The 17332-nt window shown below is 44.3% G+C and overlaps 1 protein-coding gene across 1 annotated transcript in view; it reads right to left on the minus strand.

Moving 5' to 3' along the window:
* Positions 1-7322: 7322 nt before the first annotated feature.
* Positions 7323-17332, minus strand: part of sypl2a (synaptophysin-like 2a) — a 38024-nt gene continuing 28014 nt past the window's right edge. The window contains exons 5-6 of the mRNA XM_061687609.1: positions 9803-9973; positions 7323-7986 (exon numbers count right to left, since the gene is read on the minus strand). Coding sequence (XP_061543593.1) covers positions 7861-7986; positions 9803-9973 — 297 coding nt within the window. The 3' untranslated portion in view covers positions 7323-7860. The remainder of the gene's footprint in view (positions 7987-9802; positions 9974-17332) is intronic.

Raw genomic sequence — 17332 nt, forward strand, 5'->3', positions numbered from 1 at the left:
ACCAACAACACAACCGCGGCCCTAGGACCTTCACACGTTTATTGTTCCATGTTGTGCGTACTAGCTGTTCCCAGCCGTGTTGTGACTACTAGCTGTTTTTCGATAAATTGAGTGCAGCTGGACAAATAATTGTTTTCTTTCCTTTTCTTCTCTGACTTTCTCACTTCTATATAACGAAGGTGTTTCTTTGTATGGGGTAACAACCCGTGACGACTTGTACCTTTTCCTCTTTGCAAATACTTTATTTTTTGTTATAAAAACCCACAAAGACAAGATTGCTTCCTTACTTATTCTGCCAGAAAAAGTTTTGCCAAAACACTACCATGCATGCATGCTTTTGAGATGCGGGAGGAAACCGGAGTATCTGGAGAAAACCCACACAGGCACGGGAAGAACATGCAAACTCCATACAGGCGAGCCGGATTTAAACCCGGGTCTTCAAAACTGTGAGGCAGATGTGCTAACCAGGAGTACACTGTGCTGCTATATATACAGTGGCGCAAAGTATTTAGTCAGCCACCAATTGTGCAAGTTCTCCCACTTAAAAAGATGAGAGAGGCCTGTAATTTTCATCATAGGTATAACTCGCCTATGAAAGACGAAATGAGAAAAAAAAAAATACAGAAAATCACTGTCTGATTTTTAAATAATTTATGAGCAAGTTATGGTGGAAAATAGTTATTTGGTCAAACAAACAAGCAAGATTTCTGGCTCTCACAGACCTGTAACTTCTTTAAGAGGCTCCTCTGTCCTCCACTCATTACCTGTATTAATGGCACCTGTTTGAACTCATCAGTATAAAAGACATCTGTCCACAACATCAAACAGTCAGACCCCAAACTCCACCATGGCCAAGACCAAAGAGCTGTCAGAGGACACCAGAAACAAAATTGTAGACCTGCACCAGGCTGAGAATACTGAATCTGCAATATATATAATAGGTAAGCAGCTTGGTGTGAAGAAATCAACTGTGGGAGCAATTATTAGAAAATGGAAGACATACAAGACCACTGATAATCTTCCTCGATCTGGAGCTCCACGCAAGATCTCACCCCGTGGGGTCACAATGATCGCAAGAATGCTGAGCAAAAATCCAAGAACCACACGGGGGGACCTAGTGAATAACCCGCAGAGAGTTGAGACCAAAGTAACAAAGGCTACCATCAGTACACACTACGCCGGCAGGGATTCAAATCCTGCAGTGCCAGATGTGTCCCCTTGCTTAAGACAGTATATGTCGAGGCCCGTCTGAAGTTTGCTAGAGAGCGTTTGGATGATCCAGAAGAGGATTGGGAGAATGTCATATGGTCAGATGAAACCAAAATAGAACGTTTTGGTAAAAACCCGACTTGTCGTGTTTGGAGGAGAAAGATTGCTGAGCTGCACCCAAAGAACACCATACCTACTGTGAAACATCATGCTTTGGGGCTGTTTTTCTGCAAAGGGACCAGGACGACTGATCCGTGTAAAGGAAAGAATGAATGGGGCCACGTAACGTGAGATTTGAGTGAAAACGTCCTCCCATCAGCAAGGGCATTGAAGATGAAACGTGCTGGGGTCTTTCAGCATGACAATGATCCCAAACACACCCGGCAACGAAGGAGTGGCTTCGTAAGAAGCATTTCAAGGTCCTGGAGTGGTCTCGCCAGTCTCCAGTTCTCAAATCCATAGAAAATCTTTGGAGGGAGTTGAAAGTACATGTTGCCCAGCGACAGCCCCAAAACATCCCTGCTCTAGAGGAGATCTGCATGGAGGAATGGGCCAAAATACCAGCAACAGTGTGTGAAAACCTTGTGAAGACTTACAGAAAACGTTTGACCTCTGTCATTGCCAACAAAGGGTATATAACAAAGTATTGAGATGAACTTGGCCCAATGGTTAAGATCATCGCCTGCCACTGTGGGGGACCTAGGTTCAAGACCCCGACTGGACCATCCGCCAACATCCCCCCGGATTCACGGCTGTGGTGTCCTTGAGCAAGACACTGATAACCCAAAATGCTCCCCGGGCACTTCAGCTGCTCCAGTGTGTTCCACTTACATGTGTATGTGTTCACTGTGATGGGTAAAATGCAGAGAACAAATTTTGTGTGCATGCATGCATGCATGTTCATGACAATAAAAGGTGATTATTATTCTTCTTCTTTTGTTATTGACCAAATACTTATTTTCCACCATAATTTGCAAATAAATTCTTTAAAAATCAGTGATTTTCTATCTATGCACACACACACGTATGTATGTGTATCTCTTTCTCTCTTGAGAGAGAGAGATCTATATATATATATATATATATATATATAAATTTAATTATTGTTGTCCCATGAATTTTTAAATCTAGTTTTACAAAAAAAAAAAATTAAACAATGACAATATATTATTATTTCTTGATAAATATGTCACATTTTAGTGTTTTACTTGCAGTCCGAAACAGATTGATTGATTAATGTCTGACTACTCGGGGAACCACAGTGAACCAGCTGAAACTTGGCCAAGTCTGTGTGAAATGGTCCATTCCAGTTCAAAATGGTTAAAGGTCGAGAGCTCACTGAAAACAAGAGTCAGCATGAATGCACTTCATGATGCTGGATGGTCTCTCAGACAAATAGGGACAGGTGGTCGAAAAAAAATTGGTAATCACTGTATTTTTAATATTCTGCAAAGCATGGTGACAATGAATTGTGTCTTAGACATGCAAAAATATACAATTTCCATTATGATTAAACTTCACAACAACATCTGCCCTTCAAAGACTTAGGAGAATTGTGTTTACTCTGTAACTGTGGAACAGATAATTTCATGCATGCACATTTTTTTGTTGGTTTGGGTGTTTCGAATCCAAACGAGGCAGTCATTTTATTATATGTTGTATCTCTTTTTCTGACTGAATAAATGACCGTGTTAGTGTGTTCTTGATGGTGATCAGGAGTCACAGGCTACTACACGCGAACACAGCTTGGCCCTTCCTAATCCCTCTAAGTGGTTAAGTCTGCACCATGCTTAAAAAACATAGGCATCAATCAGTGTAAAACTCAATTAAGAATTAAGAATCAGACTACTCTGTGCAATAGTGACATTCATTAACCTCCCAATGACATTTCTCTTGAAGCTTTGACGTCCAAGAAGGTCTGAAGCCAAAGGAGCTTTCATAAGTACATCTCACTTCAATACAGGTGAAGCTAAACGCTATTTGTTTTTAATTCAACCAATCATCAAAACGATCAATATCTCAGGGTGGGGTGGGTTATGACGGTGCACCATATATGGACCCATTCCAAAACAATTTAATATCATGGAAAGGTCTTTTTCCATAATTCCATTCCAAAAGTTAAACTTTCATAGATTATAGATTCAGGGCCCACATTTTAAACAATTGCAAGTATTCATTTGTTTATTTTTACATAATTTGGGTTTCCAGCTCATAAAACCCACAAAATCAGGAATTCAAAAAATTAGAATACTGTGAAGAAATCACCATTTACTTCGCATTTTTTGTATAAAAAAAGAAATGAGGGTCACATGAAATCAATCAAAATATGGTACTTTTTAAAATGATGTTAATCTTCAGTACTTGATTGGGAATCCCTTTGCTTTCATCACTGCCTCGATGCGCCGTGGCATTGAGGCAATCAGCCTGTGGCATTGTCAGGGAGTTATGGAAGCCCAGATTTCCTTGATGCTTGCTGTCAGTTCTTTGTTTTTGGGTCTCATTTTCCTCTTGATAACACCCCATAGATTCTCAATGGGGTTTAGATCCACGAGCTGGCGGGCCTGTCAAGTACTGTGATGGCATGGGCATCAAACCAGGTTTTGGTGCTTTTGGCGGAATGGAAAGGGGCCAGCTCTGCTGGAAGATAAAATCTGCATCTCCATACAGATCCTCAGCAGAAGGAATCATTTGAAGTCCTCTAAAACATTCTGGTAGACTGTTGCGGTGACCTTGGATTTAAGAAAACAGAGTTTACCAACACCTGCACTGGATATTGCACCCCAAATCATGACTGACTGTGGATATTTCACACTGGACCTCAAGCAGCTTGGATTCTATTCTTCACCTGTCTTCCATCAAAACCTTGGACCTTGATTCCTGAATGAAAGGCACACTTTACTTTCATTGGAAAAGAGGACCTTGGACCACTGGGCAACAGTCCAGTCCTCCTTTTCCCTGGCCCAGTTGAGACACTTCCTACGTTGGCTCAGGCTCAGAAGTGTCTTGACCCGACAGTTGTAGCCCATCTCCCGGATGCGTCTGAATGTGGTGGTTTTTGAAGCTGAGACTCCCACCTCATTCCACTCCTTCTGGATCTCTGCTCGATTATTGAATCTTCTCCGTTTGATAATCTGCTGAAGCCCACGGTCATCTCTTTTGCTGGTGCATCTTCTCCTGACACATTGTCCTTCCACTAGACTTTCCATTGATATGCTTGGACACAGCACTCTGTGAACAGCCAGCCTCCTCAGCTATTAACCTTTGTGGCTTACTCATCCTACGTATGGTATCAATGATGGTCATCAGGCCAGTTGTCAAGTCTGCAGTCTTCCCCATATTGAACCCAACTGAGACAATTGAACCAAATGGAAACAATATAATGACAACTGGGGAAACCTGTGCAGGTGCTTTGAGTTTAGTAGATGATTCGTGTGTGACACAGTTTAAAACATTTATGGCCTGCAAATTTGGGCTGATTTCTTCACAGTATTAACATTTTTGGAATTCCTGATTTCGTGGGTTTTATGAGCTGGAAGCCCAAATTATGTAAAAATAAACAAATGTATATTCGAAATTGTTCAAATTGTGGGCCGTGAATCTATAATCTATTATGTTTCCATGATATTCACATTTTTTGGAAAGGGTCTTTTTATTATGGAAGCGTATTGCAGTCACTTGCATTACTTTTTTTTTTTTAAACTCCTGTTTTTCCGAGTAATTTTATTGAGGGCTTTGTTTTTTTAAAATATTTTTTTCCGTTTTTGACTAATTATTTTTCTCAGTTTTTTTGTCTAATTTCCCCCCGTTTTATGACTATTTTCTTCCCCTGTTTTTCTGAGTAATTTTTTTCCTGTTTTTCTAACCCCCCCCCCCCCCCCCCCGACCCCATTTTTCTGAATTTTTTTTTTTCCGAACTATAAATAACAATACCATCAGCTCATGTGACTCAAAGACAGGAGTATCTCCCAGTGTCTTAAACCCATATTGAAATAAAACTTGATCAAACTAAATAAGCCGGTCATGTTGCTTACTACTGAGTCCGCAAAGAGGCACTTGCAGTTTGCAGGTTCTCACATGGGTTCGATGTGTCCAGATAACTCAGAAAAAAATTGTCAGAAAAACAGGTGGAACATAATTAGTCAGAAAAACGGGGGGAGTTACTCAGAAAAACTGGAAAAAATACTCAAAAGCAGGGTCGGGGATTAGACAGAAAAACTGAGAAAAATAATTTGTCAGAAAAACAGAGAAATACTCAAAAACAGAAAACAATATTCAAAACACATTTTGAAGTTTTTTTTTTGTATTTATTCAAGTGAATGCAATACGCTTCCGTAGTATATTTACAGAGCCAGAAAAGCTTTTTTTTTTTTTTGTTTTTTTTTTTTTTTTTTAAACAGAGGTAAAATAATTCTCAAATAGAAATGAGCAAATGAAACTGTTGTATTAATAGATAAAGCTCACTACAAATGAAAATTATATTAAATTTAGTTTCTTTTTAGACAGGAAAAATATAGAGAACCACTGGAACAACTTTGAAAGTTGTATAATGATGAAGTTCTCATAGGGGAAGCAAATGCGTCTCTAGAGTATAACTACAATCTAAATTCAAGAGGGGAAAAATAATTAAACAGTGGATACATAAATTATCAAGTACAGTCAAAACAATGTGTAACACTTCAACACACCCCAAACTAAAATAAAAAAAAATATATATGCAATGAGATAACTGAAAGCATTTGTTTGTATCTCAAATGACAGTCATATATCCATCCATCCATTTTCTTTCAATCGCAAGGCAAATAGAAACAAATAACCATTCGCACCTACGGGAAAATTTAGAGTCTTCAATCAACCTACCACACATGTTTTTAGTGTGTGGGAGGAAACCGGAGTGCCTGGAGAAAACCCACGCAGAACATGCAAACTCCACACAGGCGGGGCCGGGATTTGAACCCCAGTCCTCAGAACTGTGAGGCAGATGTGCTAACCAGTCGTTCACCGTGCCGCCACAGTCATGTATATATATCTTATTCATTAATTTGTACTGATACTCAATTATTTCTAATCAAGACACTTAACACAGTTACACAATAATTAGTAGATCCCTCTGTATGTAAAACAAATAGTAAATTACCTAATATATGCAAAACCGACCCACACATGCATTTATTTAAAAAAAACTCTCTTTCAAGGCACTTAAGGCAGTGTTTGGCCTGGCAGGGTTTGCATATTAGATTGTAGAATGATTGCTACAACTGAATATGGAAAACAGCAGGGTCAGATACACTGAACATATTATGCCACATTTTAGTTTTACTTGACCTACAGTATAATCGCTCAGTCATGCAAACAGATATGCATGGGCAAAGTATAGCGAACACCAAATTACAGAAATAAAAAAAAGCTGCACACAAATATCGTTTTTCCAGTGGGACGATGAAAACAGACACCCAACTTAAAACAACACAATCATAAACATTATGAGTGGTTTGCACACAAGTAAGGTTACTGCAAGTTATGACAAAAGACAATCTTAGTGTTGTTGCACAGATTAAATGTAAAACTGTAAAACTCAAGATTTATATTATAAATTATTCCACTGTAGTCCTGTACAAAAGCTTGTTCCAGATCCAAGCAGAATACTGGCCTTCCAAGTGATGATTTAACTATTTTTTCTTCTATTAATATTTCAACTTTCTCACTTGAAGGGTAAAGAAGTATAGTAGATTGTGGTGCCATAGTGTTTGCAATTAACAGTGATATTGACAAAAAAAAAAAAAAAAAGAAGAATCATCATCTGAAAACAGCAGCACCTGTGGGTATTAATACTTCATACTTGTCTTTCAATTAAAAAAAAATATTAAAAATTGGGGCCTGGCCGCATGGTTGTTGATGTTGAATGATTAGTTGCTCCGAAAGCCTTGAAGGCAGTTCAGAAATGCAAGAATGCATTCTGTCAGTAGTTTTATACAGCCAAGGCCTGTTAACGTTTGCTGGTTGAAATGAGACATTTTAAGATACCTTAACCTTTAGGATAGACTAATACTACCATTTTGGCAGGAGGCATTACTGTCTGGAGTCTATACAGTATATACGAAAGCACAGTAGATTACTTTCTGGAAGTTGTTGCTTACACAATTCAGTTTTATTAGGTGTAGTTGCTGTGGGTCTTTTGCGAAGATGCTTTAGATGAGAAAATACAAAAATAGTTGTTGTTCTACATAGAGTACATGTTACATAATCAGTATATTACGATCCGTAAATCTGAAAAATAAATGGGAGTGCATTCATGCAGATTTGGTTATTTGCCTTTTTCTTTTTTTTTTTTTTCAAAAAATGATACAGACTACTTGTGTCGTTGAATGCATCAAGAGCATCTTTCATTGACATCATATCACCATAAATTAACTTATTTTTCCAACCAAACAACTTTTCTTGAAGCAAACGCACCCTGCTGTTTTATAAAGACCAGGTTTAAATCCCACACATGTAAGCATTTTATAATATAGCTGCAGTGTGTATGAAGAGAAAAGAGCTCTTTAAAAATAAAATAAAAACAGTTGTGACATCAATGGAGAACTAGATGAAAATTCATAATGGAAACTGAGAGGATTGCCTTCTTTTAGTAGAACCAGTGAACCAGCCTCTGCTTTAGGGTCCAGGGACCCCTCCTTCCTCCATGGTGGCAGGTGGGCTGGGATCCTTGTGGAACGAAGTCTCCTTGTAAATGAACCAGCAGTTACCTGCCCAAAGGATCAGATTCAAAAATCCAAAAATCTGTGGAAAACACAAGAGATAGATGGAGGTATAAATCAGTGAATTTCAATATTCTGTATTTTAAAGATTTCCTGAAAACCAAACCAAGTCTCAGTTTCTGTTCTGGGGTATGATCAATTCAAAAAGTATTCTGCACAGTCTCAGAAAGTAAGTGCTATCGTGGCACGTAGCCAGCCAAGATGAGAATGCCCTGGAGCATTGGGAAAAGATGATAACGATATTATACAGCCAGGTCCATAAATATTGGGACATCGACAAAATTCTCATCCTTGTGGCTCTAAACACCGCCAGAATAGAGTTGAAATGAAACGAACAAGATGTGTTTTAACTGCAGACTTTCAGCTTAAATCTGAGAGTATTTACATCTAAATCGGGTGAAAAATATAGGAATTACAACAGTTTGCATATATGCCTCCAACTTTTTAAGGGACCAAAAGTAATGGAACAATTGACTGCTGAGTTGTTCCGAGGCAAGGTGTGTGTTACTCTCTCATTTTCCTATTTACAAGGAGCTGGTAAAAGGTCTAGTGTTCATTTTAAGTGTGCTATTTGCATTTGGAATCTGTTGCTGTCTACTCACCATATAAGATCCAAAGAGCATGAAATCATGAGATCATGAAATCCAGCATTGTGTGATGTCTTTGCGTTCTAGACTTCAGGGTGTAATTGACCGCAAAGGATTTCCAACCAAGTATTCAAAAGTGAGAGTTGTATTCATAATGGTTCATTTGTCCCAATGCTTTTGAATACCAGTCGGCCACCGTACCGCCTTGATTAATCGCAAAAACAAACTAATTTCGGTCCCTTTATTAAATACAGGATATTATTTCAAATTGACGGCGCAGATAATGCACAAGGGTGGCATGGTGGACGACTGGTTAGCACATCCGCCTCACAGTTCTGAGGACCCGGGTGCAAATCCAGCCTCGCCTGTGTGGCGTTTGCAAGTTCTCCCCTTGCCTGTGTGGGTTTTCTCCGGGTACTCAGCTTACACCGCATCCCAAAAACTTTCAAGGTAGGTTAATTGAGGACTCTAAATTGCCCATAGGAGTGAATGTGAGCGTGAATGATTGTTTGTTTATATGTGCCCTGCGATTGGCTGGCAACCAGTTCAGGATGTATCTCGCCTCTCGCCCCCAGTTAGCTGGGATAGGCTCCAGCATACCCGCGACCCTAATAAGGATAAGCGGTGTAGAAAATGGATGGATGGATGGAAAATGCATAAATATAATGATTATGATTCAGTTACTGGTTTGGTCCGTAACATGTCAGGAAACAGGCAAAAAAGTTGATCAGTTTTCCAAAATAAAAGCACATGTTTGCAAATGTCTGATTTTGATGAAACAAAGATAATCACTTGTTGATTAATCGATTAACAGTTGCACCTCTGAAGTCAACCTAATCAAAACAATGATGGCATATGGAGCACCAATGAAGCAGGAAGTGAGAAAATTCAATTTTAACTTTAAACCACAACTACCTCAGCCAAACCACTTCCCTTTTATATAGTTGTCCATTAGGCAAATATATATACACAAGCTAGGGGGAAATTATTGTAGTAGAATTTAATACAATAGTTTAACCACTAGATGACACTGTATACAAGGAAAAGATCATAATCAGTTTGTACAGACCCACTTTCCCACACCTCTTGGTGGAAACGTGGCCCAAGACAACGCGACAACTTATTTTAGTTGTGGAATGAATGGAAGTCCTTTAAAATTCTATATGTATTTGCTTTCCACAATGTGACAAAGGTATTTTTTTTTCCTCAAAACTTCGGAATGACAACTTGTTCAAGCCGAACTTGACTTACCACTGATGCATTGAGGCGTCCCATGGCGGGAAAGTCTCCTGGTTGGCAGAATGTACAACCCTCCGCCAAGTGGCCTGGGTTTGTGGCCCATTTGACATCAGTCAGGCCTTTGCCCCAGGCTGAAGCGGACACAAGCCACAGAAAGGCGAAGGCAGCGGTCACCACCAGATCCTTGTACAAACCAAACACAAGCTTGGGTCACATGCTTATCTCAATGTACATATGCATTCTACATGTGTTTCTTTTTATTCCTGAAATTTAAGGAATTTTGTCTGTTAAAATGTCTGGTACATTGTGAAATGACATTTGACTGGTAGCCTAGTTGTTTTTCCTCGATGCCAAGTCAAACTACGCAGTCTAATTAATTAATTAATGATTATTAATGAAAGGGGCGGTGTCAGTTGGCTTGTTATATCAAGGACAGCTTCTATTTATCAGCAAACAGGCTTATAGTTCTATTTTAAATTTCCAATTAAATGTTCGAGTTCATCTGCTCTATAATGCCTCAAAGTAAATTTTGCAAATTAAGCAAAACAGCATTTTGTTTTCAAGTTTAACAGAAATTATTTTCAGATTGTAAAGACACTACAGTGTCTGAGTAATACTGTATAGAGTGGATATAAAAAGTCTACAGGTCCACACCCCTTTTCAAATGCCAGGTTTTTGTGGTATAAAATGTGACTTTAATAAAGCACTTCAAATCCTTCTCCACCATTTTGTGGCCTATAACTTGTACAACTCAGTTGTAAAAAATATATATATATATATTTGCGAGGAGAAGCAAAAAAAAAACTCAGATAATGTGTGCACACCCTATTATAACTGTGGATGTGGCTGTGTTTAGAATTATCCATCCATCCATCCATTTTCTACCGCTTATCCGGGTCGGGTCGCGGGGGCAGTAGCTTTAGCAGGGACGCCCAGACTTCCCTCTCCCCAGCCACTTCATCCAGCTCTTCCAGGGGGATCCCGAGGCGTTCCCAGGCCAGCCGAAGGACGTAGTCTCTCCACCGTGTCCTGGGTCGTGTCCTGGGTCTCCTCCCGCTGGGACGTGCCCGGAACACCTCACCAGGGAGGCGTCCGGGAGGCATCCGAATCAGATGCCCCAGCCACCTCATCTGGCTCCTCTCAATGCAGAGGAGCAGCGGCTCTACTCTGAGATCCTCCCGGATGACCGAGCTTGTCACCCTATCTCTAAGGGAGAGCCCGGACACCCTGCGGAGAAAACTCATTTTGGCAACTTGTATCCGGGATCTTGTTCTTTCGGTCATGACCCACAGCTCATGACCATAGGTGAGGGTAGGAACGAAGATCGACCAGTAAATTGAGAGCTTCGCCTTTCGGCTTAGCTCCTTCTTTACCACAACGGACCGATACAAAGTCCGCATCACTGCAGACGCTGCACCGATCCGCCTGTCGATCTCCCGTTCCATTCTTCCCTCACTCGTGAACAAGACCCCAAGATACTTGAACTCCTCCACTTGGGGCAGGATCTCATCCCCGACCCGGAGAGGGCATGCCACCCTTTTCCGACTGAGGACCATGGTCTCAGACTTGGAGGTGCTGATTCTCATCCCAGCCGCTTCACACTCGGCTGCGAACTGCTCCAGTGAGAGTTGGAGCTCACGGCTTGATGAAGCCAACAGAACCACATCATCAGCAAAAAGCAGAGATGCAACACTGAGGCCACCAAACCGGACCCCCTCTACACCTTGGCTGCGCCTAGAAATTCCGTCCATAAAAGTTATGAACAGAATCGGCGACAAAGGGCAGTCTTGGCGGAGTCCAACCCTCACCGGGAACGAGTCCGATTTACTGCCGTATATGCGGACCAAACTCTGGCTCCGGTCGTACAGGGACCGAACAACCCGTATCAGGGGGTTCGGTACCCCATAATCCCGAAGCACCCTCCAGAGGACTCCCCGAGGGACACAGTCGAACGCCTTCTGCAAGTCCACAAAACACATGTAGACTGGTTGGGCAAACTCCCATGCACCCTCGAGGACCCTGCCGAGTGTGTAGAGCTGGTCCACTGTTCCACGGCCAGGACGAAAACCACACTGCTCCTCCTGAATCTGAGATTCGACTTCCCGACAGACCCTCCTCTCCAGCACCCATGAATAGACCTTACCAGGGAGGCTGAGCAGTGTGATCCCCCTGTAGTTGGAACACACCCTCCGGTCCCCCTACTTAAAAAGGGGGACAACCACCCCAGTCTGCCAATCCAGAGGCACTGTCCCCGATGTCCCCACAACATCCAGAGCCTTTAGGAACTCCGGGCGAATCTCATCCACCCCCGGGGCCCTGCCACCGAGGAGCTTTTTAACTACCTCGGTGACCTCAAACCCAGAGATAGAAGAGCCCGCCTCAGAGAACCTGCACTCTGCTTCCTCACGGGAAGGCGTGTCGGTGGAATTGAGGAGGTCTTCGAAGTATTCTCCCCACCGACTCACAACGTCCCGAGTCGAGGTCAGCAGCGCCCCCTACCCACTATACACAGTGTTGGTGGTGCACTGCTTTCCTCTCCTGAGACTTCGGATGGTGGACCAGAATTTCCGCGAAGCCGTCCGGAAGTCTTTCTCCATGGCCTCACCGAACTCCTCCCATACCAGAGTTTTTGCTTCAGCGACCACCAGAGCTGCATTCCGCTTGGCCAGCCGGTACCCATCAGCTGCCTCAGGAGTCCCACAGGCCAAAAAGGCCCAATAGGACTCCTTCTTCAGCTTGACGGCATCCCTCACCGTTGGGGTCCACCAACAGGTTCGGGGATTACCACCACGACAGGCACCGACCACCTTACGGCCACAGCTCCAGTCGGCCGCCTCAGCAATGGAGGCGTGGAACATGGTCCATTCGGACTCGATGTCCCCCGCCTCCCCCGGAACATGAGCAAAGTTCTGTCGGAGGTGGGAGTTGAAACTCCTTCTGACAGGGGATTCTGCCAGACGTTCCCAGCAGACCCTCACAATACGTTTGGGCCTGCCACGTCGGACCGGCATCTTTCCCCACCATCGGAGCCAACTCACCACCAGGTGGTGATCAGTTGACAGCTCCGCCCCTCTCTTCACCCGAGTGTCCAAGACATGCGGCCGCAAGTCCGATGACACGACCACAAAGTCGATCATCGAACTGCGACCTAGGGTGTCCTGGTGCCAAGTGCACGTGTGGACACCCTTATGCTTGAACATGGTGTTCGTTATGGACAATCCGTGACGAGCACAGAAGTCCAATAACAGAACACCGCTCGGGTTCTGATCGGGGGGGCCGTTCCTCCCGATCACGCCCTTCCAGGTCTCATTGCCCACGTGAACATTGAAGTCCCCCAACAAAACAATGGAGTCCCCAGCGGGAGCGCTCTCCAGCACCCCCTCCAAGGACTCCAAAAAGGGTGGGTACTCTGAACTCCTGTTTGGTGCATAGGCACAAACAACAGTCAGGACCCGTCCCCCCACCCGAAGGCGGAGGGAGGCTACCCTCTCGTCCACCGGGGTGAACCCCAACGTACAGGCGCCGAGCCGGGGGGCAATAAGTATACCCACACCTGCTCGGCGCCTCTCACCGTGGGCAACTCCAGAATGGAAGAGAGTCCAACCCCTCTCGAGAGGACTTGTACCAGAGCCCAAGCTGTGTGTGGAGGCGAGTCCGACTATATCTAGTCGGAACTTCTCGACCTCACACACCAGCTCGGGCTCCTTCCCTGCCACAGAGCTGACATTCCACGTCCCGAGAGCCAGCTTCTGTAGCCGGGGATCGGATCGCCAAGGTCCCCGCCTTCGGCCACCGCCCAGCTCACACTGCACCCGACCCCTATGGCCCCTCCCACAGGTGGTGAGCCCATGGGAAGGGGGACCCACGTTACCCTTTCGGGCTGTGCCCGGCCGGGCCCCATTGGTGCAGGCCCGGCCACCAGGCGCTCGCCTTCGAGCCCCACTACCAGGCCTGGCTCCAGTGGGGGGCCCCGGTGACCCGCATCCAGGCAAGGGAAAACGAAGTCCGTTGTTTGTCGTCATCATTAGGGGTCTTTGAGTTGAGAAATAGGGGTCTTTTGTTTAGAATTAACCAACCACATTTAAACTCATGCTAAATGGGAGCATGACTTTTGGGCCGTTTTTCTTCAGCTGAAGCCTTAAGGCGAAGCGAATTCTGAACAGTTTCAACTAACAGTCTGTATTAGCACAAAACCTTCAGCAAAAGCTGAACTTTGAACTGATAACAATCTGGATGGTCCTTTACCTCTATGGCACAGGAGGACACATCGTCCATGATTTCCAAAGACAATTTGAAATGTGGACTCATCAGGGTGTTGTTGATATATGGTAGAATTTTAACTTGCAATTGTAGAAGGGCGGCGGGATATGCCTCCATATAAACGAAAAATCGTGTACGGACGTCACGGTGCTCAGCACACACTGCATTTGGAGTCGCTGTTTCTGAACTGTAAACCATTTTACGCGCCACGTGAGTTTGCATCGTTTATACTGGCTGGAGTCTATATCACACCGCAAGCTAACACGAGCGCCGCATTGCTAACGCTCGCCGAACAAGTCAACGAAATAGAAAAAAAACACCCTGACTCACCCCTCATTATTCTCGGGGACTTTAACAAAGCTAAACTCAACCACGAACTCCCTAAATACAAGCAGCACATCGACTGTCCTACCAGGGAAAATAATACTTTAGACCACTGCTACACTACGGTAAAAAACGCATACCGTGCTATACCTCGTGCAGCCCTGGGCTCGTCTGATCACTGCTTAATTCACTTAATACCGACGTACAAGCAAGTACTTAAATGTGCGAAGCCTACAGTGAAAACAGTCAAAAAGTGGACCAATGAAGCAAAGATGGAACTTCAAAGCTGTTTAGACTGCACAGACTGGAGTGTCTTTGAAAATTCAGCTGGCAGCCTGGATGAATATACGGACACTGTCACATCCTATATCAGTTTCTGTGAAGAGGTTTGTGTACCAACAAAATCATTTCGGACATTCAACAACAACAAGCCGTGGTTCACTGCTAAACTTAAGCAGCTTCGCCAAGCTAAGGAAGATGCATATCAGAGCGGGGACAGGGCCCTGTATAATCGAGCTAGAAACCAGCTTACTAAAGAAATTAACATTGCAAAGAGGATCTATGCAGCAAAGTTGGAAAAACAGTTTAGCGCGAACGACTCAAAATCAGTCTGGCGTGCATTCCAATCGCTGACTAATTACAAGCGACGATCCCCCCAAGCTGAGAACAATAGCACACTAGCCAACGACTTGAATACCTTCTATTGCAGATTTGAAAAGGACAGTTTCACTCCACACACCCACCCGGCCGCACCCGTGACCACAACCACACCTCTGACTTTTGCGTTAACCATCCATGAACAGGATGTGAGACGCATCTTCAAACAACAGAAGATTAACAAAGCAACAGGACCGGACCATGTGTCCCCATCCTGCCTCAAAGTCTGCGCGGACCAGCTCGCTCCAGTCTTCACTCAGATCTTTAACAGATCTTTGGAAATGTGCGAAGTTCCATCCTGCTTCAAACGCTCCACCATCATTCCAGTCCCCAAGAAACCTGCAATCTCTAGTCTGAATGACTACAGGCCTGTCGCTTTGACATCTGTGGTCATGAAGTCCTTTGAACGTCTCGTGCTGGACCACCTCAAGAGTGTCACAGGTCCCCTGCTGGACCCCCTGCAGTTTGCCTACCAAGCGAACAGGTCTGCGGATGATGCAGTCAACATGGGACTGCACTTCATCCTAGAACACCTCGACAGTGCAGGGACCTACGCGAGGATCCTGTTCGTGGACTTCAGCTCAGCGTTCAACACCATCATCCCTGAACTCCTTTCAACCAAGCTTCTCCAGCTCAGCGTCTCACCTGCCATCTGCCAGTGGATTTACAGCTTTCTGACGGGCAGGACACAGCAGGTCAGGCTGGGGGAGGCCACCTCATCCACACGCAGCATCAGCACTGGGGCGCCCCAAGGTTGTGTCCTCTCTCCGCTGCTCTTCTCTCTCTACACGAACGACTGCACCTCAGCGAACCCGACTGTCAAGCTCCTGAAGTTTGCAGATGACACCACTGTCATCGGCCTCATCAAGGACGGTGACGAGTCTGCATATCGACAGGAAGCGGAGCGGCTGGAGCTGTGGTGCGGGCGACACAACCTGGAGCTGAACACGCTCAAGACGGTAGAGATGATCGTGGACTTCAGGAGGCATCCTTCGCCACAGCTGCCCCTCACGTTGTCCAGCTGCCTTGTGTCAACCGTCGAGACCTTCAAGTTCCTGGGAATTACAATCTCTCAGGACCTGAAGTGGGCGAACAACATCAACTCCGTCCTCAAAAAGGCCCAGCAGAGGATGTACTTCCTGCGGCTTCTGAGAAAGCACGGCCTGCCACCGGAGCTGCTGAGACAGTTCTACACAGCGGTCATCGAATCGGTCCTGTGTTCTTCCATCACAGTCTGGTTTGGTGCTGCTACAAAAAAGGACAAACTCCGACTGCAACGGACAATCAAAACTGCTGAAAGGATTGTCGGTACCCCCCTACCCACCATTGAGGACTTGCACGCTGCCAGAACTAAGACAAGGGCGTGCAAAATCCTCTCGGACCGTCTGCACCCCGGTCACCGGCTCTTCCAGCTCCTTCCGTCAGGTAGGCGCTACCGATCAACGCAAACTAGAATCTAGTAGACATTCCAACAGCTTCTTCCCTCTTGCGATCAACTTCTTAAACACCTAACCTATAATTCCATTACAACAAGCTGGCAATTTTTTGACTTGAGTTCGTTGTCACATTTCTGTGGGGCCAATTATTTATTACTTGTGCACTCACTGTAGTTGTCTCGCCATGCTGCACTATTTGCATATACTGGCCACTCATGCCAGAGTAGCATCTGCTCCATTTGCACACTGATTGAGGAGTATCTGTAACATTTGCACAACCGACATTGTCCCAGATGATCGCACTACTCGTCACTTTAAACCGCATTCACTCCTTGAAGTCTCAGCGCCCTTTGCACAATGGTCATTGCACCGGACTATTGCAATATTAGTCGTTCGAACTGCTCTAAGTGCTAGAGGACTCTGCATCTTTTTGCACAATTGTTTTTTGTCAATGTCTTTATGTCCCCAAAGTGTTCTGTAAATTGACTGTTTGTTGTACTAGAGCGGCTCCAACTACCGGAGACAAATTCCTTGTGTGTTTTGGACATACTTGGCAAATAAAGATGATTCTGATTCTGATTCTGATTCTGAGATGCAGTGAAAAACTGCATTAACTGACAATGTTATTCTGTGTTCCTGAGCCCACGTGGCAATCTCCTTTACACAATAATGCTTGTTTTTAATGCAGTGCTGCCTGAGGGATCGAAGGTAATGGTGTAATTCAATTTTGGTTTTCGGCCTTGCCACTTACGCACAGACATTTCCCCAAATACTCTGAATCGTTTTGATGACATTATGGATCGTAGATGATGAAATCCCTAAATGAATTGTACTTGTACAGTACGCTGAGAACCGTTGTTCTTAA

This window comes from Phycodurus eques, chromosome 10, assembly GCF_024500275.1.
Source record: "Phycodurus eques isolate BA_2022a chromosome 10, UOR_Pequ_1.1, whole genome shotgun sequence".
NCBI lineage: Eukaryota > Metazoa > Chordata > Actinopteri > Syngnathiformes > Syngnathidae > Phycodurus > Phycodurus eques.